General features: G+C 45.4%; 1 protein-coding gene across 8 annotated transcripts in view; it reads right to left on the reverse strand.

Moving 5' to 3' along the window:
- LOC143517374 (von Willebrand factor D and EGF domain-containing protein) overlaps nt 1–24000 on the reverse strand; it is a 95582-nt gene that overhangs the window by 12610 nt on the left and 58972 nt on the right. For 7 of the 8 annotated variants that reach the window (XR_013131977.1, XR_013131960.1, XR_013131945.1 and 4 more), the window contains exons 19-27: nt 21980–22117; nt 16981–17370; nt 11682–11840; nt 9385–10206; nt 7414–7509; nt 7130–7225; nt 6485–6580; nt 6105–6200; nt 5464–5559 (exon numbers count right to left, since the gene is read on the reverse strand). Coding sequence is in view for 2 of the 8 variants with exons in the window: in XM_077010020.1 (XP_076866135.1) it covers nt 5464–5559; nt 6105–6200; nt 6485–6580; nt 7130–7225; nt 7414–7509; nt 9385–10206; nt 11682–11840; nt 16981–17370; nt 21980–22117 (1989 nt within the window). In the remaining 6 variants the exon portion in view is untranslated. Of the gene's footprint in view, nt 1–5463; nt 5560–6104; nt 6201–6484; nt 6581–7129; nt 7226–7413; nt 7510–9384; nt 10207–11681; nt 11841–16980; nt 17371–21979; nt 22118–24000 lie in introns of those variants that run through there. The other variant, XR_013131985.1, reaches the window with a different exon arrangement.

Here is a 24000-nt window from a genome sequence, read left to right on the forward strand (position 1 = left end):
GTGTGTGTGTGTGTGTGTGTGTGTGTGTGTGATCTGTACCACTGATGGCTGATGGATAAATGGGTCCTGAGGCTGACCATCCGGAGGAGAGACACATGAGGAAAACACAGTTTCACCCCCCCACCTCTCTCTCCCTCGTGCTCTTTCTCTCTCCCTCGTGCTCTTTCTCTCTCCCTCGTGCTCTTTCTCTCTCCCTCGTGCTCTTTCTCTCCTTCCAAGCCTCCTCAGCCCCCCCCCCCCCCCTCCCTGTAAATGTCCACCGGGGTGACTCACTCAAATTCACCTCAGCGTCACTCTCCTGCTGTCCGTCCGCACCCGCACTCTTTCTCCTCTGTCTCTCTCTTCCTCTCTCCGCCCACCCTGCCACCTTCCAACCACATCAATAGATCAGTTACTCTCTCTCTCTCTCTCTCTCTCTCTCTCTTCATCTCTCCCTCAGTCTCCCTCTTTATCTCTCCTATGCCGACGCCCCCTTGTGTAGAGGAGAAATCAGAACCCCAGTCACATACGTCCAGCTGCAGGTGATTGTTTTATGATAAGGCTTGGGGAGTGAGGGGTGAGGGCGGGTGGAGGTGTGGACAGAGGTGTGGGCGGAGGTGTGGGTGGAGGTGTGGGCGGAGGGGCGGAGGTGTGGACGGAGGTGTGGGTGGAGGTGTGGACGGAGGTGTGAACGGAGGTGTGGGTGGAGGTGTGGACGGAGGTGTGGACGGAGGTGTGGGTGGAGGTGTGGACGGAGGTGTGGGTGGAGGTGTGGGCGGAGGGGCGGAGGTGTGGACGGAGGTGTGGGTGGAGGTGTGGATGGAGGTGTGAACGGAGGTGTGGGTGGAGGTGTGGACGGAGGTGTGGACGGAGGGGCGGAGGTGTGGGTGGAGGTGTGAACGGAGGTGTGGATGGAGGTGTGAACGGAGGTGTGGGTGGAGGTGTGGGCGGAGGGGCGGAGGTGTGGACGGAGGTGTGGGTGGAGGTGTGGACGGAGGTGTGGACGGAGGTGTGGGTGGAGGTGTGGACGGAGGTGTGGGTGGAGGTGTGGATGGAGGTGTGGGTGGAGGTGTGGGTGGAGGTGTGGACGGAGGGGCGGAGGTGTGGGTGGAGGTGTGAACGGAGGTGTGGATGGAGGTGTGAACGGAGGTGTGGGTGGAGGTGTGGGCGGAGGGGCGGAGGTGTGGACGGAGGTGTGAACGGAGGTGTGGGTGGAGGTGTGAACGGAGGTGTGAGGGCGGAGGGGCGGAGGGGTGGAGGTGTGGATGGAGGTGTGAATGGAGGTGTGGGTGGAGGTGTGAACGGAGGTGTGAGGGCGGAGGGGCGGAGGGGTGGAGGTGTGGACGGAGGTGTGGGCGGAGGTGCGGACGGTGGTGTGGAAGGAGGTGTGGACGGAGGTGCGAGTGGAGGTGCGGACGGAGGTGTGGATGGAGGTGCAGGCGGAGGTGTGGACGGAGGTGATTGGGAGACACTGAGAAAGAGTCCAGGTCAGTTTTATCATGGGTTCCTGACAGGGTCTTCATCAGAAACACACACACACAGCATACATCAATCTGCATGTGCTGCGTAAGGAGATTTGTGTGAGTGAGTGTGTGTGTGTGTGTGTGTGTGTGTGTGTGTGTGTGTGTGTGTGTGTGTGTGTGTGTGTGTGTGTGTGTGTGTGTGTGTGTGTGTGTGTGTGCGCGTGAGCCAGATATCGCTTATTTCTTGAGTGTGTGTGTTATGTACTTGTGTAAGAATGTGTGAGTGTTATGCACTTGTGTAAGTATGTTTGGAAATGTGCGTATGTACTTGTGTATGTGTGTAAATGTGTGTGCATTATGTACTTTTGTGTGTTATGTACTTTTGTATGTGTGTGTGTGTGTATGTGTTATGTGCTTGTATAAGTATGTGTGTAAGTGTGTGTATGTGTTATGTGCTTGTGTATGTGTATGTGTTATGTGCTTGTGTAAGTATGTGTGTATGTGTTATGTGCTTGTGTAAGTATGTGTGTAAGTGTGTGTGTATGTGTCATGTGCTTGTGTATGTGTGTAAGTGTGTGTGTATGTGTTATGTGCTTGTGTATGTGTGTAAGTGTGTGTGTATGTGTCATGTGCTTGTGTATGTGTGTAAGTGTGTGTGTATGTGTTATGTGCTTGTGTATGTGTGTAAGTGTGTGTGTATGTTATGTGCTTGTGTATGTGTGTAAGTGTGTGTGTATGTGTTATGTGCTTGTGTATGTTTGTACGTGTGTGTGTATGTGTTATGTGCTTGTGTAAGTATGTGTGTATGTGTTATGTGCTTGTGTAAGTATGTGTGTAAGTGTGTGTGTATGTGTTATGTGCTTGTGTATGTGTGTAAGTATGTGTGTATGTGTTATGTGCTTGTGTATGTGTGTAAGTGTGTGTGTATGTGTCATGTGCTTGTGTATGTGTGTAAGTGTGTGTGTATGTGTTATGTGCTTGTGTATGTGTGTAAGTGTGTGTGTATGTGTCATGTGCTTGTGTATGTGTGTAAGTGTGTGTGTATGTGTTATGTGCTTGTATAAGTATGTGTGTAAGTGTGTGTATGTGTTATGTGCTTGTGTATGTGTATGTGTTATGTGCTTGTGTAAGTATGTGTGTATGTGTTATGTGCTTGTGTAAGTATGTGTGTAAGTGTGTGTGTATGTGTTATGTGCTTGTGTATGTGTGTAAGTGTGTGTGTATGTGTCATGTGCTTGTGTATGTGTGTAAGTGTGTGTGTTACGGTTCCCTCAACAACCCCTCTTGTTTTGGGTCTGGTTTATTTCCTGGTTTCCCCCTTGTGTACTTTTATTTTGAAATTCATCACTGTGTCTGGTTTCACATCCCTCCCTTGTACTCCGCCCCTCTCATCATGGTCTCCAGGTGTGTCTCGTTTGTTTCTTGGTTTGCCTGTGTATTTGAGTCCTGTGTTTCACCATGTGGGTTGTCGGTCATTGTCTGTATGTTCTCATCATGCGCTGGCTGTAGTGTTTCGCTCTTATACCTGTAGAGATTGTCATGCTCTAGGCTGTTTTGTTTCTAACAAATCTTATTTATTTTGTGGTTTTTATGATTTGTCTTTGTATGATGATGTGTGTGTTTGTTGTGTGTGTTTGTGAGTATCATGAGTTAGTATGTGGTTTGCTAGTTTGTTGTCTCATGTCCAGTGACGTCAGTAACACGTTACTCTAATCTTACCACTTTTTTCGGTAACGAGTAATATAACGCGCTACTATTTCCAGTCCAGTAATCAGATTAAAGTTACTTATCCACGTAACGGTGCGTTACTATTTTTATTTTCCCTAGTAAAATATATATTTTTGCTTTCTTCTTGGCTCAGTTCTACTTTTGCGTCTGACCGTAGCGCTCGACTCCGCACGCTGCGTGCGACCCTGTGAGAGCGCGAGCACGTTTTACAAGTCATTCTGTGCAGTGTCCTCCCGTAACGATATGTAGTAGTATAAAGAAACACCCCTCAAAAACAGGGGAAGGAACATTTACCTGAAGAATTTTAATGTTGCTTTGTGTTCCACGTTTGAAAAGTGCTGAATTTTGACTAACGTAGCCTACTTTAAAATGCTTGAAATTGTAATGGTATTTTGTTTCTCAACAAATAGCTGTCTGACTGAACAGGTCGCTTGTATTATGTTAACAAATAAATTTACAAATAATACCGCGCAGCTACACAAACGTAATGTCAGGAGATACTGTAGCGACTACTACTCAGACCCTCCAGAAAGTCGCGATGTTGCGATTTGCAACTTCAAGCAAACCCTGCGAATTCAGGGCGGTGTTGCAACTTCAGCCAATCTCCGCAACTTTCCCGCAACTTTGACCAATCACTGATGTCGTCTTGATGTGACGTCGACAAACTCCCGCCTTACTTCCGTATATACGTTCAAGAGGAGCGGACTGAAAGCAGCATGAGCGATGAAAATAACGGCAAAAAGATCGTGAAAAGCAGTATCTCGGTACACTACATGAAAGCGGGGATAAACAGTTTTTTTGTTTTCAGTGTTTTATTGTTTCACAATGATGGGTTCATACATGTATTTCCAACAAGTTTAACATTTCTATCACCAGCCCATCCACTCCAAGTGATTCTTCATAGTCTTTTAAGAGACGGAAAGTCCATTTCTGCCACCGCTGTTGCACTTCGAGGGATCATTTCAAGAAAGTGAGAGGGATCATTGTGCATTCTCTGTCCCAACACCTGTGTTTCAGGGGGCGGGGCATACAAAATCTTGAGAGGGATCATTCCTGCCCAAACTATTTCATACAACATAGAGCACATATGTCAAAGCTAAGGCCCACGGGCCAGATCCGACCCGCGAATTGATTATCTATGGCCCCCTGGATGATATTAAATTACTATTAGAACCGGCTCGCACGCCACAGCCGCCCGCACAAACACTACATTCCCCACAATGCAACGGTAGCCCGCGAAGTCACTGCCGCGCAAGCAAGCGGTGAGGGTCTGAGATAAAGTTTATAAGTTTAAACTTTAAACTGAGATAAAGTGTCTGAGTTACTAGTTCGCTCTGGCTCCAACCACTGGCGATCGATCTCGATATAAAACTTAATTTGTGTCCATTTTACAGGCCGCCCGGTAACAACTTACGTTCGCTAACCCCCCCCCCCCCCCCCCCCCCCCCCGTCAACAATTAATGTTCGCCACCCCCTCCAGGTTCAAATCTCACTCCAAGCGATCTTGAAAAGTTGGCAACCCTGAATAAATTAGGTAAATAGATAACTAAAATGGAATACTAAATAGAGGAAACCATACAACATTTACTCCCTATTGCAATGTACTCACAAAAAAGCAAAAACACACCGCAACTTCCATCGCAATTTTTTTGAAAAACACCCGCAACATCAAACATTTTAGCCCGCAACAATCACAAAAAAGGCCCGCGAAATCCTGGTGGGACTGACTACTCCTCACGAGGAATTCCCTAACGGACAGACACTTGGCCACTCAAGGTGTCTTAGCCCTTTAAGTGACACTGGGGGGCGGGGCTTGCGCACGCCAGGGTTGCGTTATCAATAGTTTCCCTCCTCTGGATTTTTGGATTAAGCAGTTTCTGCCTCGGTTACCGAACCTCCTTCAATACATTGTTAAAAATGCACTTCCAATAAAGTGAGTATTGGAAAAATTAATTTTGCTGCTGAATGTAACTACTAAAGTAACTTGTAATTTAACGTAGTTACTTTTAAAATCAAGTAATCAGTAACAGTAGCAGTAATCGGATTACTTTTTCAAGGTAACTATGCCATCACTGCTCATGTCTTTGTTTTTAGAGGTTTTCTGTTAGTAATATCGTGTTCTTGGTTTAAATTGGAGTTGTCTTAGTCACATGTTTGTGTACTGTCATTTATTTAGTTTTTCTGTTAATTAAACTGTTAAACTATCCGCACCTGTGTCCAGCCTCCCACATCCTAGCATTTGTGTGTGTGTGTGTGTGTGTGTGTGTGTGTGTGTGGGCAGAAGAAGTGTTACCATTTTGACACTGAGCTCCGTAGAAGCCATGCTGACATGAACAGGAATTTGGCCGCACACACACACCGCCATTGAGGCACACAGGATCACACAGAGCTGCAGAGACATACCACACACGTCTCAGATACACGCAAGCACATCTCCTCTTCTGTGATCGCTACGGTACAGATGAGAACATAACGGGGTCCCCAGGAGGGGCAGGCCGTCCAATACAATGTGAGTGTGAAAACATAAATTTCATCTCAATATGTATTAATAACTAATCTTAATTCACTAGTCTTAAAGGGTCCTGTGCAGGTCTTGTGCACCTGTTCTCTTAAATGTGTGGTTGATTGCATGCGTTATAATGGTATTCAGTGATCTCTGCAGAAGTGGGGGGTGCTTGTGGTTGGAGAGGGGGTGATGGTGTAGCTACGATGGATGGATGGAGCACAGAGACATTTTCAGGTTGAAATAACAACCTCCACTTTCCCTGCTGCCCAGTCTACAGAGGACGAATGAGTACGCAAAGACACACACACACAGAACATATACACGTACACAGACAGATATGGAGACACACACACACAGAGGGCATGACGGATTTTACAGTAAGAAGGTTGGGCCCTGAGGGAGCTAATTACACACACAAACACACTCACCTGTTTCACATGAAGGTCCAGTCCAACCTGGCAGACACTCACACTCATCAGGCGACACACACTGGCCTCTGTTTTGACAGTGGCGGTTACACACCACTGTGAACGCCAAACATAAACACATGTAAAACCTCCTATGACCACTAGGGGCATATTGAACTCATATCCAATGTGCGCGTATTCTTTTAACTATTGCATTTACTGATGCACCTTGAGTTACCGCTACCATAAGTTCAGTTTTAAACATTATAAGAAAATCTTTTAAACTTAACTGAGGTAATCAAATTCATTTCTACTAGCAGTTTTGTACACACGTGCACATGTGCGCACACACACACACACACACACACACACACACACACACACAGTTGAGGGGGACTCACGTGTCTCACATCTGGGGCCAACAAAGCCGTAGGGACACGAGCAGGTGTCGCGCCTCACACAGGTGCCCCCGTTCACACACGGAGAGGTACAGAGAGCTGAGGTAGGGACACACACACACACACACACACAAAAACACACAAAACTCACACAGTAAAACACATAAGTTACTGGTCCCCACCACCCCCGTGATGTCACTCCACCCCCCATGATGTCACTCCACCCCTGCGATGTCACTCCACCCACGTGGTGTTGGTGTGAAAGTGTAATTGCAGAGTGTGCATCACCACAAAACAAACCAGCACTCCTTCATCAGAAACACACACTTACATACTTACACAAGCACATAACACATACACACATACTTACACAAGCACATAACACATACACACACAAGTACACACATACACAAGCACATAACACATACACACACTTACACACATACTTATACAAGCACATAACACACACACGCACACACACACACACACACAAGCGTGCGCGCACACAAACACACACCTAACGTTTAACCTCAATAAACAAAATGAAATTACTTTGCCCTTTTAAGTTTTATATATTTTGGGGGAACACACACACACACACACACACACACACACACACACACCCACACACAGATAGGTTGGTCTTACCTCTCTCACACGTTTCTCCATGGTAACCCTCTGTGCAGTCACATACTCCTGGAGCGATGCACACCCCTCCGTTCTGACATGCTGGACTGCAGATAACTGTGGGGGGGTCACACAATAACTGGTGTGTGTATTTGTGTGTGTGTACCTTTATGTGTGTATGTGTGTATATGTGTGTGCTTGCATCCTTACAGATAAAAGTATGAGTGATTATAAATGTGTGTGTGTGTGTGTGTGTGTGTGTGTGTGTGTGTGTGTGTGTGTGTGTGTGTGTGTGTGTGTGTTACCTGTCTCACAGTTCTGTCCAGTGTATCCTTGCTTACAGCGGCAGGTGTTTGGTGCGGCACACTCCATGTTCTGTGCACACGCGTGTCTGCACACGGCTGACAGAGACCGAGCACACACACACACACACACACACACACACACACACACATGCAACATACACTGAGCAAGATGCAATGTCACGTTTGGGAGCAGAACTCCAGACTGCACTGAGCAGACATCTTGACTCATGAGGTGATTCATTCACCGAACTCTTTATTAGGAACACCTCCTTGCAGGAACCCTCATCCATTTATCAGCTCCACTGATACAGGAAAACAGACTGTAGTCCATCTGTTTCTCTTCTTACTGTGTTAGCCCCCTTTCACCATCGCCATCAGTGGTCCGGACCCCCACAGCACCACCATGGAGCAGGTATTATGTGGTCCGGACCCCCACAGGACCACCATGGAGCAGGTATTATGTGGACCGGACCCCCACAGGACCACCATGGAGCAGGTATTATGTGGTCCGGACCCCCACAGGACCACCATGGAGCAGGTATTATGAGGGTGGTTATTATTCTTAGCACTGCAGTGACACCAGCATATTGTGTGTTGCTGTATGTTGCTCTGGTACAGGTAGTTCAGACACAGCCAGGCTGCTGGAGTTTTTAAACACCTCACTGTCTGACTGCCGGACTGAGAAACGTCCACCAAACAAAAACATCCATCCAACAGTGACCCGTGGGCACCGTCTTGTGACCCACTCATGAGGGTCTTGAGGACGACTCGCATTAAAAATGTGCAGCTACATCGTCTCTGATTTTACATCTAGAAGATGGACAATCAAGGTAGACAGTGTTTAAAAACACCATCAAACCCACATGGACTACAGTCTAACTACAGAATTACACAACTGCTCCTGCATGCTAAGTAAGGCTGCGATGAGGTGTTATGGTGTTACAAATAAAGTGCTCAGTGAGTCTGTAAGTATTTACAACTGCATATATTACAACATCAATTACAACGTATGTATTATTTATTACAAATATCATCAAATATGCGAAGAGGAGCCTGTGATTGTGAGAGGGAGAATATAAAAGTTGGAATTCCGATGCTAGCATGTTCTTTTGGAGACATAATTTTTACTTATGAAACACATGATTATGATAATGCTGTTTTCAGGAAAGAAACATCAAGCTCTAAAGCCCCAGGGAACATAAAATGCGTGAATGCGTTCTAATTAACTAGGTTAATGTCTAGGCAATGCAGTAACAACCGGCGCCTTTCCAAGAATTTCTCCTTGTTCGTTATAAATCAGGTGGTCCTAATCAAGAGGAAAACTCACATAAGATTTACGCTCACCAGTCAGAAAGTTCACAGCACCCAAACTTCTCACCTGAACAGTTTCTTTGAGTCTCTGCAACCTTGTGAGTGTTAAAGTATAGTGAATGAAAGATAATCTAACGAGTGAAAATTACTCTAAAAAGAGAACGCTAACATGCTAAAGCAAACTAGCAACAGAAAACAAACTAGTGAGGCTTCCAAAAGTTTCTTCCTCCTGCACTTATGGAGGTTTTCTCTGTCACTGTCAACTTCGTCTTGCTCACTGTGGGCCTCAAACTTGAAATCTTTAAAGCTGCCTTGTGACAACGGCTATTGTAAAAAGCGCTACAAAAATAAATTTGACTTTGTGAGCGTAAGATAACCCAGAGAAAGCTAAAACCTAGCGAGTGTCTCCTGTTGTGATAATTCTCACAATCATAACTGTGGGGTTTGCACATGTTGGATTTAACAGCACACGGTCTCCCTGCTTGTACCACTGTGTGTGGTACTGCTGGACTGAAGCAGGCTGGCAAACTCAGTTGAACTGAGCAATGTTTTATCATATCTCTATGTTGTGTAATTGCATTCAAAATATTTCAGAGATGAAATAAAACCGTAATACGCTTGTGTCAGGATCAGCTGCAGTGTGCAGGCGGTGGTATTTACCTCTGCAAGTTCTCCCGTCTCCCGTGTATCCCAAAGGACAGCGGCCGCACCTGGAGGACGTCTCACCTGCACGCTCGCACTGCACACCAGGGAAGCAGGTGATACCTGCACAGGTGACACTCCTGTCCAGCACCTGTGCAGGGACAGGACTCCACCAACGACGAACACCATGCATGGAGCGTGGGTGGATGCTTGGGGACAGGACCTGTCTCTGCCAGCCCAGGATGGGAAGACGATCTCGGCCTGAAGGTCGGAGGTCATGGGCCTTCTCTTCACTGTCCTCCAGGGCTCCGTCCGCAGAGGACTCAGATTCGGAGATGGAGAACGTGACAGACGCCAGCGCCGCGGTGATCGGCCACTGGGAACTGGTGGAGGTGCCCGATGTGTTGTGGCCGAGTGTGACCTGGCTGGGTTGCTGTACTTCCTGCTCTGAAGTGCTGCTGCCCTTCGAGGTGTGAGGTGTGCTTGTTCTTGGGGACACCCCGGGCACGACCCCCACAAACCCACCCTTGTACACCTTAAGTGCGGCACCGGGGCGGGCGTGGTGGTGCGTCTGGGCCCGTGAAGGGAGGGTGGTCCTGCTACTCGGGTTGTATCGTAAACTGACCGCCGCCGCATCTCTTCTGTCTATGATTGGTGGAGGGGTCGGAGGGAGGGGCCTGTGAGTGACAGCCTGTTGGGCTGGGGTCCTGGCTGGCAGGGAGAGGTGTTTGTGGAGCTCTCTGATTGGTGAAGAGGGCATGTGAAGATGTGGTGTTCTTGGAGAGATGTGGGGGCCACTAAATAAGGTGATGGGTTCTCTCCTAGAAGTGGGCAGGTGCACTGAAAAACAAGATAATAGATAAAGTCCAAAATGTACATTGACAGCATTGAACTAAGATATTTTCATCTTAAAATTATACATGTATTTATCTGTTTATGTCTCCAACGAATCCTTTTAGGGGTTCGGCTCTGAACACACACACACATGGTGAGACTTCCAACACAGTTTTACTTCACAAAGATTGCAGACAGTCAAACATCATCTTTGCTGAAGACCTACAAAATGGCCACACAAATGGCCACAGAAATGACCACACGAAGCCACAAACTAGGAGATGATGTAATGCTCCCTAACAGCATGGCGTAGCTGCAGAAATGGCAGTCTCTGTGTCGTGTTTTGTTTTGGCGATGGCTGTTTGGGTGATTACTGGTAGACAAACACGCAGAGAGACGCTTGCTGGCAGACATAATGATGAAGCAGAGGCCCCCGGCGTGATACACGCAATTCAGCTTTTCTCTTCATAACAAAGGACATGCACCCCGGGAGAGAGAGGGAGTGGAGGAGAGAGAGGGAAGAAGAGATATAGAGTGAGAAGCAGACAGACTGAGGGAAGGAGAGAGAGGGAGAGGGAAAAGAGGGAGAAAGAGATAGAGATAGGGAAGGAGAGAGAAAAATAGAAGAAGAGAATGAGAAAGGGAGAGTGAAAAATGAGGAGAGAAAGAAAAAAGCTTGTGAGATAGAGTGAGAGAGAAGAAGAGAAATAGAGAAAAGAAAAATGAAGAGAGAGAGAGAGAGAGAGAGAGAGAGAGAGAGAGAGAGAGAGAGAGAGAGAGAGAGAGAGAGAGAGAGACCACAGAGCCTCCTCACTGGGGCTACTCCATTGAGCGATGGTACCAGCTGAGAGCCTTTTGCAGTGATGATGAACACTGGAAGTTGTTGTACTCCTCCAGAACACGCTGCACCTTCTCTAACGGCGTGTCCTTGAAAGGCCCTCCACAAAGGAATGGATTAAGAAGAAATACCCTGATGCTCAGAGATATCGAGGCAGAGAGGGGGAGGGTAGTGGGGGGTGTCTGTGACCAGCTGACTCAAAGACTCTATAGGGTGAAAACAAGAGTTGTTTTCTTTCGTTGTTTTCTTTCTGTCTTTCATCTTTTCTTCTTTAATGAAGCTCAGTAAACCTCGGGCCAGTGTGGTTTGGGCCTCGTTAGGGCTGAGTTCTGTCCAGTGTCTTTCCTTGGGCTATGAACATGCAGTCTACTGAGAACAGGAAGTGATAGCAGGCGAGCTGAGGTACTGTTTACAGCTTGTCCCGCCCTCTGCTCTGTGATTGGGTGCACATTACAGCTTGTCCTGCCCTCTGCTCTGTGATTGGGTGCACATTACAGCTTGTCCTGCCCTCTGCTCTGTGATTGGGTGCACATTACAGCTTGTCCTGCCCTCTGCTCTGTGATTGGGTGCACATAGCAAACCTTTCACCGAGTTCCACAATAAAACGACCCTGTTGAAATTACCTTTGTTGCAATTTCCTTACTTGCATGTTTTGTGCAGGTGCGTCCGTTGCCACGGTAGCCCGGTGGACAGCGCCCGCAGACGTATCCAACGTATGGAGGTCGTAGGTCGATGCACAGGACGCCCAGGAAACATGGTCTGCTTGCACACCTGGCTGTCGTGTTCTGTGCATCAGTAACTTCTGCCTCCCAGGAAACAAAGCAAGGAAGAAAAGGTTCCTATTTAATAGCTGTGCTTGAAAACCTGAAGTAAAAACCTGTTCTTTGTCTCCTTGCATTCTTCTTCTTGCATTCATTCATTCTTCTCTTCACCAATGTAATTCTTTGACTCTTGTAATTGCAAAGTAATTAAGAACCCAGATCTATAGTATTATTAAGGACATAGACAGATGCCCAAATCTCCTCCCCTGTCTCAACCCTTATCTCCAACCACTTTCAACCCATCCTCAGTGTCTGTCACACTGTCTCCGCCCACCTTCTGTCTCCTCCCACATTGTCCTGACTCCTCCCACCATCTCTTTCCCTGTCGACCTTCTCACTCTTCATGCCCAATTTCTCCTCGTCTCTTCTCACCATTTCTGTCTCCAAACTCACCATGAAACCACCCAATGTCCCCTTGGCCCCGCCCCCTTCTTCACAGTGAGTCCCTGGCCCCGCCCCTTTCTTCACAGTGAGTCCCAGCAAGTTCTTCCATGACAGTCCTCTACTGTACCATTTTGTTCCAACAATTTCAAATCTATAAATGCCGAAAGCATACACTACACCTGGGGTCTTGGTGTGTTGTCGGCAGGCAGTTCGGATGGCCTTCGTTTGGGGCTTGTGTTGTGTTAGCTCAGGATTCATTAAACTAGGCTGTGTTTATACACCACTGGACAGCCTGGTGTAACAGACCGTAAATATTACCACCAAAAGTGCAAAATATGACACCCAACACTGATCAGCACAAACTTGCTTCTATCAGCACAAACTGAGCTTGAGGCACAGAAGACATTTACAGCCAATTATGATGTTAACACTCGATAATGAGCACAAGTACAAAAACAAAAAAATAACAACAAAAAATTAATTTTAAAAGCACAAAAAATTATATATAATAAAAATAGTAATTTCATTGCTGTTACACGTGCTCTTTGGTGTGCACGCATGTGTGTGTGATGAGTGCATGTTCTCAGTCAACCGTGAATGATCTCCTAATTTCTCACTTTCTCACTGTCTCTCTCTGCTTCACCTTTCCTGCATCCAAAGTCTCCCCCCCCACTCACACCTCACACCTCACCCCCCCAGGGAGGTGAGAAACTGCTCAACTTCTCCCTTTTATCAAAAACGACTGAACCAGTCCAAGAGCCAAAATGCTGTCCCTAATAGACAATGATATGCTTATGTCACAGTAAGTTAAACTCCTACTCATTATTATTATTATTAACATACAGAGGGTAGCTTCATCTGTACGCGTAATTCACCTCATTATGATTGATTTTGGAAAAGGGACATGCGTGCTGCCTTAACCTGAATACACAATGTCCTTGTTCAATAAACAGATAGCCCTTTTATCCCATGACAGCACCCTGAAAACGAGAGGCATTTTTTACATTTTTATAAAAAATCTATGATTAGACATATTGAGGGTTATTGCCACCGCATTTCATTCCATATTAACAAGACCAGCCCAAATCCCTCAGCCCGTGCCTTGGGGGGTCCGATCGGGCGGACAGAGAGGTTCTGCCTCGTCTCCCGATCAGAGTGTGACAGCAGGCAATTTCCAAGCCAATAGGAGCGTATTAACACAGCTGCCAATCGCACCGAGGGTCTCGGCCTGTCGCCAGCACCCCGCTGCCAGACCCTCCACGAATGCTGGACATGTGTGCCTCAGAAGGAGGGAGAGATGGAGAGATAGAGAGACTGAAGATAGAGAGCCAGGAAAAAAGAGGGAGGAGAGAGATATAGAAAGAGGGAGAATAAGAGGGAATGATGGAGAGGGTTAGAGAGGGTGGGAAAGAGACCAAGAAAGAGGCTCTTTTTCCCTGCCTGCATCTTGTGTTTGTGCCTGTGGTGAATGAGGCCAGAAGGGTCATGATGGAAAGGGTCAAAGGGTCAGCAAGGGGTCACAACGTGCCTCCCGCTCTCTGTGCTGTTGTGTTGACCAAGGCCGTTGGTGCCTAACACAAAGTTTCAATTGGAACGCTAGGTTTCACAGGGATGAAAGCCTCTTAACCTTCAGAGTGGACAGCATGAAAAGAACACCGCAGTGGAGAGAGAGAGAGAGAGAGAGAGAGAGAGAGAGAGAGAGAGAGAGAGAGAGTGGGAGAGAGAGAGAGAGAGAGAGCAAAGCGTGGCCCACAGGTTGCTCTTCTTCACCAACTTCAACCACCGGCACCCAAACAGAGTTGCAGAACTCAGCTGGGTGCCACTGTTCATCCCTGACCTTGTTACTGTCAAAAGGAGAGCAGATTTTTTTTCCTTGTCTACTGAAAGCGAAACCTCACATTCCTTCTGCCCTGCTTCCGAGGATGGAACAAGATCGAGGTCAAGTCCGCAGGCAGCGAGGGTCCAGAATACAACACCGTGCTATAAGCAGCATGAAAAACAGGAATCCTTTTGTCAACAGGGAGCTTTTCCATGCTTAAATCAGTAGAGTTAACATTATTAAAGGAATTCTAATTTGCTTCTATATACTTCTAATTGAATACCAGTGACCTCCAGTAGTTCAAGGAAAGAGTTAGCAAAAACGCACATTTGTACAGTTTCTCCAACACTCAGTGATGTAGTTTTAGTATGTGAATATATGAGAATCTCTGGGCAAATGGTTCCTCGTGAGATTCCATTATTGCTTAGTTGCATAAGCCTGGTGGCTGTAAAACGAAAGAAGAAAACATCTTGAGTTTTGCAGCCACTAAACTGATACTCTGGCCGATATTTGGGTTGTTGACCACCCATTCCACAGCAAACTCTAACATATTTCATCATTACAACTGGGAAAAGAAAATATCAGAGAAAATATTTGAATTCTGACATTTTGCTCAAGCAGCGTTAATTCTCCATATGACCTATGACCTAGGTAAGCTAACATCCACTGCTTAAAATCACCATGGATATGTTTTAAACGAATCAGAGCACATCATAATCATGTAGACTCTGACATATTCTTCAAGAATGTGAACAGGATGCACCAATCTTCTCATCTTTCTGCCATATCTCCACCCTGAACATCTCTCTTCCTCATGTACTTACCTTTACCTATTTTCCTCCAGAAGAGATTCTACCCACTACTTAGAACCCCTTACCTGCCTCACCTGGTGATAATGGCACCAATGTCACTGGTTGGATTCCCAAGGAAAGCATATACCGTATACATACTGATATCGTATGATTTAAATCTTCTTGGACCTCTCTGCAGCACTATGATGTACTCAACCCCATTTCAGATATATCCTATATTAGATTTATCACATTCTCCCATAACAGATTTAAAAGCCTCATAGCTACAAAGCCAAAAATGACCATCCACCACCACAATGTGAAATCACTGATAAACTCAAACCCCCCAAAACATATAGAAGAGGAACCTTCTAAATAATAATTAAAAAATGTACTCTATTTGTATAAACTCTGGCCTACTGGTACTAGCATAAGTGTAGGTGCAAGAAGCAACAAAACCCTTTTGTAAACCCCTTCTGTCTCCTGACAGCCCAAACTGAAGAAGACAGAAGGGGCAGGGAACCTGACACAGGGGAAACCTGCTTCTTTACCTTTACCTCCTTACCTCTTCACCTTTACCTCTTCACCTTTACCTCTTTACCTCTTCACCTTTACCTCCTTACCTTTACCTCTTTACCTCTTCACCTTTACCTCTTTACCTCTTCACCTTTACCTCCTTACCTTTACCTCTTTACCTCTTCACCTTTACCTCCTTACCTTTACCTCTTTACCTCTTCACCTTTACCTCTTCACCTTTACCTCTTTACCTCTTCACCTTTACCTCTTCACCTTTACCTCTTTACCTCTTCACCTTTACCTCCTTACCTTTACCTCTTTACCTCTTCACCTTTACCTCCTTACCTTTACCTCTTTACCTCTTCACCTTTACCTCCTTACCTTTACCTCTTTACCTCTTCACCTTTACCTCCTTACCTTTACCTCTTTACCTCTTCACCTTTACCTCTTCACCTTTACCTCCTTACCTTTACCTCTTTACCTCTTCACCTTTACCTCCTTACCTTTACCTCCTTACCTTTACCTCTTTACCTCTTCACCTTTACCTCCTTACCTTTACCTCTTTACCTCTTCACCTTTACCTCTTTACCTCTTCACCTTTACCTCTTTACCTCTTCACCTTTACCTCCTTACCTTTACCTCTTTACCTCTTCACCTTTACCTCTTTACCTTTACCTCTTCACCTTTACCTCTTCACCTTTACCTCTTTACTCTTCACCTTTACCTCCTTACCTTTACCTCTTCACCTTTACCTCTTTACCTCTTCACCTTTACCTCCTTACCTTTACCTCTTTACCTCTTCACCTTTACCTCTTTACCTTTACCTCTTCACCTTTACCTCTTCACCTTTACCTCTTTACTCTTCACCTTTACCTCCTTACCTTTACCTCTTTACCTTTACCTCTTTACCTCTTCACCTTTACCTCTTTACCTCTTCACCTTTACCTCTTCACCTTTACCTCTTTACCTCTTCACCTTTACCTCTTTACCTCTTCACCTTTTACCTCTTCACCTTTACCTCTTCACCTTTACCTCTTTACCTCTTCACCTTTACCTCACCTTTACCTCCGCACCTTTACCTCACCTTTACCTCCTCACCTTTACCTCCGCACCTTTACCTCCGCACCTTTACCTCACCTTTACCTCCTCACCTTTACCTCCGCACCTTTACCTCACCTTTACCTCCTCACCTTTACCTCTGCACCTTTACCTCACCTTTACCTCCGCACCTTTACCTCTGCACCTTTACCTCACCTTTACCTCCTCACCTTTACCTCCGCACCTTTACCTCTGCACCTTTACCTCTGCACCTTTACCTCCTCACCTTTACCTCTTCACCTTTACCTCTGCACCTTTACCTCTTCACCTTTCCTGCTTGCCTCTGCCAACGTTTCCTGCTACACTGTGTAGTATTACTCTATTACTCTGTGCATACAGTAGGGAGCTGCTTTGTCTGGACTTACTGCTACAAGAACTTGCTGTTAGGATGACCTGTAAGAGCTAGCCTAGCAGCTAAAGCTATAATTAATTGAAGGAACATTGAAGAGTCCAGGTTTCTCAACATCTATGAACATAAAGATATCACACAACAAGATGGGAGGAGGCACTTGCCAGGTTTGTGGCTGCTGTTGAATGTTGGTTTGGTGGCTGAGGTCTGACGCAGATCTGTGGGGTGTGAGGTTTGGGCTGGCATTCTGTCAATCAGGGCCTGATCTATAAATTTTCCAGGGGAAGACAAGACCAGGACTGTTCCATTCGGGGATCGGGTCAGGACTGTTCCACTCGGGGATCGGGTCAGGACTGTTCTATTCGGGGATCGTTCCGGGATAATTCCGTTTGAGGATCTGGATGGGATATTTCCATTGGAAGATTGGGTTGGAACTGTGGTGTTCAGGTATTGGGCTGGGACTGTGTTGATTGTCGTTCGGCTTGGGGCTGTGCTAAGCTCTGTCCGTTCCAGAGGAAATGAGGTGGAGATGGATTGTGGAGCAGCCTGGATGACTGAGAGGGAGAGGGAAAGAGAAATGGCAAAGGGTAAGAATTAAAAATGGTTTAACTTGGGAATAGTAAGTGCACACTCTCATTCATGCACTCAAATCTCAACTGACATGCTCTTCGAGTTGCAATCTGTGACCGGCAGAATGAGAGAGAAATATTTCACACGATCAAACATCCCTCTGTGTTTTAATCTGCCAAGGGAAATGAAATCAAATGTGCCACGGTAGTCCATCAGCAGTGAGGAGTGGTAAAGGTTCGATTCCCCAGACATTTCCTAGACCTTACTAGCTGATTCAGGCACTGAGTGAAAATGGATTGTTCTCTTTTTTTCCCTCCGTTGATTTAAAAGCAGGGCGAAAGGAGAGATGGGGGGACAGATGAGAGAGGGAGATAGAAAGATGGAAAGAGGAAACAGCTGGGAAGAAAGACAGAGGGGGAGAGAGGTATAAATGGAAAAAGAGTGAGAGAGGTAGCAGACAAGTTTAACTTGAAGAGAAAGGATTCCGTAGTTGATTGTAAAAGACTGAAAGTGGCACATTTAATACAACTTCAGGCACTCAGGGACACCCAAACGAGCAAACAATAGCAATAACAATTTCCTCCGTTCCCAAGAGGGAGTGAAATGCAGAGCTGCACACTGATATGACAGGTGATTCGAGGGTATGGGCTTCCTGTCCTACTAAGGCGTATTGTGGAGTGACACCACCCATTGTTGTGGCTGCACCTCAGAACTCCGGCGTCTTAAGAGAAGAGGCTTTTAGCGCAAGTAAACACAGTTTAGAGGCTGTTTGCCGACGGTCAGGAATGGGCTCTTTCATGCCTGCCTCCTCTGTTATCTCTGCAGACAGTCACTTTTCCCTTCTGCTTTCATTCTTCTCCTTTAATAAACCACTTAAAGTCTGAAGCGGGCTTTTCTTCAAGGCCACGGCTACAGTGGGCTTCGCCGTTGTGGAGTTACAGTCGAGTTCCCCCCAGACCCCAGCGGCAGCCTCTCCTGGCTGGACGCGTAACCCCAGCGGTATTGAATGAGGACTAGAACCTCCCCTGCCCAAAGCCGGGCCTGTGAGAACAGGCTAAGGAGTCGATAAAAGGACAGGAGGGTTCCCGCGGGTCGGGACTTTCTTTGGTCTGCTTTTTGGGGTAAAAGCCCGAATTTCCACCTCACCAAAGAAACTTGCAGTGAGGTGTTTGGTATGCAGAGAGTGGGGCTGGCCGATCGCTGCACTTATTACCATCTCCTAAGTCTGTCTTCTCTCTGTCTCCATCTCCCTCTGCATCTCTATCTGCCTCTCATCCTCTCTCCTCCATCTCACTCTCTCCATCTCTCTACCTCTCTCTCTTTTATGTTGTCTCAGAAATATAACTCGGATTTAAGGTGACCTGTCAATCAATCTGCCAAAGGAGACACACACACCTGAGTTCATCTTCTTTTAGACTGTGGCACACAGGCAGACACACACACACACACACACACACACACACACACACACACACATGCAAGGACATGTAAAACAATGTAACAAAACAATGTTTGAAAATTATTCTATAAAATTATTCTAATGCATAAAATAAAGGCATGTGTGTATGTTTTTGTGTATGACACACTCAGAAGCATAGCACATTCAGCAGTCAAATATACAGACATTTTTGTGACATACATGTGTACACACACTTAATGTCTCACACTAGAGTAACACACATGTATAATGTCTCTACACACGTAAAAAATGTCTCAGCATGTAACAGAACCCATACCTTATTTCTTACCCCAAAAACCACACACAAAAAATGCATTGACGTGTAATTCAAAGCATATTCACACACATTACATCTCTTATAGACACACACAGGATATGGTCAAGAACATGGACCTCTCTCTGTCCCCCATCATTTAGGAAACCTATAGTACTTACAAATTACTGACAAAACAATTATGCACTTTGTAGCTGGAGCTAAAATGGGAAAACATGATACTGTACTGATACACTGTACTGATTACTGTACTGATACACCACCATATTAACACACACACTGTACTGATACACCACCATAATACTACACACACCATACTGATACACCACCATAATACTACACACACCATACTGATACACCACCATAATACTACACACACCATACTGATACACCACCATAATACTACACACACTGTACTGATACACCACCATAATACTACACACACCATAGGCCTACTGATACACCACCATAATACTACACACACCGTACCGATACACCACCATAATACTACACACACTGTACTGATACACCACCATAATACTACACACTGTACTGATACACCACCATAATACTACACACACCGTACTGATACACCACCATAATACTACACACACCGTACTGATACACCACCATAATACTACACACACCGTACTGATACACCACCATAATACTACACACACCGTACTGATACACCACCATAATACTACACATACCATACTGATACACCACCATAATACTACACACACTGTACTGATACACCACCATAATACTACACACCAGGGGTGTATTTAACTAAGGATTTTCATAGTCGAATCTGATTCGTCTGCTTTTCCCTTTAGTCGACTAATAGTCGAATCGGGTTTATTTTATTTATTTATTTTTAGAGCGCCTTAAACGGTCGTTCTCATTCAGGACTTTTTTCCTCTTCAAAGTAAAAACCTAAAACACTTAGATAAATGAATAAACACGGTAGGTTGGCTTTATTCAGCTTTTATTTATTTACTTTTTTTTTAATGAAACGTAGGGATTAAGCGGTTCAGATAATGGATGGATGGATGGGTTAGAGAACATTAACCGTCAGAGCGCATTTCGCATATCGAACTGTCCGTGCAAAATGTCAAAAATATTTTAAATAAAATATGCCTGCCTGAAAATATTTTTAAAATTGCCACACAACAACAAAAAAATACAAGGAAAGGTTCAAGTAACGGGGTTTAAAAGCAAACAACAACAAAAAATGTTTATAGACCTACTTGAGACGCACCGCGACGACACGACCGAAACGACAAACATTTTTTTTCGCCTTACGCGTTTTAAATGGTATGCCATGTTGGTTGTTGTGCGAAATGAAAGACGTTGATGACATAAGTTGCACTTTACTTTGTTTGATTCATCTTTATGTTTTTCAAAATACTTTTGAAGTTTTTTAGTAGCCATTATAATCTCGGCAGATGCTGCGTATTCTGTAGCGTGTTCAGCTCCGCTCGTTTGGATTGTGCAACAGCAGGGTGTGATTTATTAATGTGTAGTAAGGAAGATGCCTATTGTTAATGCGCAAAAGGCTATATATAACGAAAACAAAGACATTTCATGTAACAACTAATGCTTAGCTGCATCCTTGGGCACCTTCATGCAGTTAGAATGGTACATTCGACTAAGACGTTCATAGTCGACTAGGGGGTATAGTCGACTATAGTCGAATCAGCGACTATTGCAGGTCACCCCTACTACACACACCGTACTGATACACCACCATAATACTACACACACCATCCTGATATACCACCATAATACTACACACACTGTACTGATACACCACCATAATACTACACACACCATACTGATACACCACCACAATACTACACACACCATACTGATACACCACCATAATACTACACACACTGTACTGATACACCACCATAATACTACACACACTCTACTGATACACCACCATATTACTACACACACCGTACCGATACACCACAGTATTAACACACACACTATACTGATACACCACCATAATACTACACACACCGTACTGATACACCACCATATTACTACACACACCGTACCGATACACCACAGTATTAACACACACACTATACTGATACACCACCATAATACTACACACACCGTACTGATACACCACCATTATACTACACACACCATACTGATACACCACCATAATAACACACACACTGTACTGATACACCACCATAACTTTACACACTGTACTGATACACCACCATATTACTACACACACCATACTGATACACCACAGTATTAACACACACACTGTACTGATACACCACCATAATACTACACACACCATACTGATACACCACCATAATACTACACACACTGTACTGATACACCACCATAATACTACACACACTGTACTGATACACCACAATACTACACACACTGTACTGATACACCACCATAATAATACACACACTGTATTGATACACCACCATAATAATACACACACTGTATTGATACACCACCATAATAATACACACACTGTACTGATACACCACCATAATACTACACACACCATACTGATACACAACAGTATTAACACACACACTGTACTGATACACCACCATAATACTACACACACTGTATTGATACACCACCATAATAATACACACACTGTATTGATACACCACCATAATAATACACACACTGTACTGATACACCACCATAATACTACACACACCATACTGATACACCACAGTATTAACACACACACTGTACTGATACACCACAGTATTAACCCACACACTCAGCTTTTATGGTAAGCGAAGGTCACTAAGGCTGAGTAGGGTTGGGGATGAAGGTGTGGGGGATTGCATACCTGCACAGGTGATGCCGTCTCCCAGCATGCCGTGCGGGCAGGCGCTGCACATGAAAGAGCCGAAGGTGTTGACACAGAGGACGGATGGGGAGCAAGGAACCATCTCACACTCATTAACGTCCTCCTGGCACGTTAGTCCTTAATGTCACACACACACACACACACACACACACACACACACACACACACACACACACACACACACACACACACACACACACACATACACACACACACACACACACACACACATACACACACACACACTCACACACACACACACACAAATTCAAAATGTCCCCCTTCAACACACCCTCAGCTACACAAAACACACCCTCAGACATACAAACCACACCCTCAGCTACACAAAACACACCCTCAGCTACACAAAACACACCCTCAGCTACACAATACACACCCTCAGACATACAAACCACACCCTCAGCTACACAAAACACACCCTCAGACAAACAAACCACACCCTCAGCTACACAAAACACACACTCAGACATACAAAACACACCCTCAGCTACACAAAACACACCCCCAGCCACACAAACCACACCCTCAGCTACACAAAACACACCCTCAGACATACAAAACACACTGCCAAAATTATTTATAATTCCCATCACTTTGTGATCAATTCCCATCTCTTTAATTACTGCTGTCATGGTGACCAGCGTCACACAAAACACACCCCCAGTCACACAACACACAACCCAGCCCAGCAAAACACACTTCCAGCCACATAAACACACCCCTTGCCCCACAAAAAACCCCCTTTTGCACCCTGTCCCTGCAAAAGAGGACATTTATTTAGCATTTAAGTGACAAATCAATGCATTATGCATTTAAAAATAATTTGCCCTTACTGTAGTGCAGATAAGAGACCAGTGTTTAAGCACAGATAAATTCTTATATGTCAGTGAAAGTATAAAAGCCGTCGTCTCACATATCGAGAGTGCATTAAACTTTATTTTCTCATGAGTGAAGCACTGTAGGTTCAGTTTAATCTCATGTCATAAATTTAACCCCAAGGAATTAATTGAAAAGTGTTTTTTCTGGATTTCTGGGCAAAGAAAAGTCTTAGTCATCCTAGACCAAGGTCTTGTGCAAACAGTGAATAATTTTGTGGTATGTTTGGGCTGTAACCTGCGGGCGAAGGGAGCTGGTTGTACCAAGCACTGCATCACAATTAGCTCCGTGAGATGTTGCCTGGTTCCTGCAAGGCCGTGTCCAGAGTAATTCCACTACGGCCGTGTTACGCGGGAGCCTGTGTGAACAGCCATAAGACTCGGGGATGGTGGGGGGGATTATTAACACACAAGCACATGGCATAAAACTACAGTGCCAGTTCAAGTGTTCGGCGCTTCGGTCCAGAGTGGAGCAGCCGCCTCGGGCCGGCCGCCGCTGGCCTGCCTCGGGCCGCCCTGAGCGAACCGACCCGGATTCGCCCTGAACGTGTTTTGTTTTTTGCATTGGTTTGTTTATTTATTTATCATCACTGCTGTTGTTATTATGCTCTTTCTTATATTAAACACAGCACAGAATCGGGCAGTTAGTTGCACCGGTCAAGACCTTGACAACGGAAAACAACATGCTTAAATATGTCATGGTTTTTTTCTCCATTGCCAAAAGCCCACAGGATCGACTTTGTTTTAATGAAAATAACAGAAGATTGGAATAAGAATCTAGCTCCCACCAAGTTATATTACTAAACTCACCACCTTTCGCATTTTTTTTTTTTGCGTTTCGTGGCAAAATAAATAAGTAAATAAACACAATCAGAGACTGCTGTATAAAAATAAATCCCTGAATCACAATGTAGGAACCACCACACTGACTTTAAGGTCTTGAAGTTCACAGCCATCTTTTCCGGCCCACCCATCATCTGAGCAGGTTCTTCAGAGGGAGTGAGCTGAGAAACGCACCTAGAAGACGTGCTAATGCCCCTCAGTGAGTACGACGCTCATGTACGTGGATACCGTGTCAGGGCTGGCTCGGATGCCAGACCATCT

Source organism: Brachyhypopomus gauderio, chromosome 1, assembly GCF_052324685.1.
Source record: "Brachyhypopomus gauderio isolate BG-103 chromosome 1, BGAUD_0.2, whole genome shotgun sequence".
NCBI lineage: Eukaryota > Metazoa > Chordata > Actinopteri > Gymnotiformes > Hypopomidae > Brachyhypopomus > Brachyhypopomus gauderio.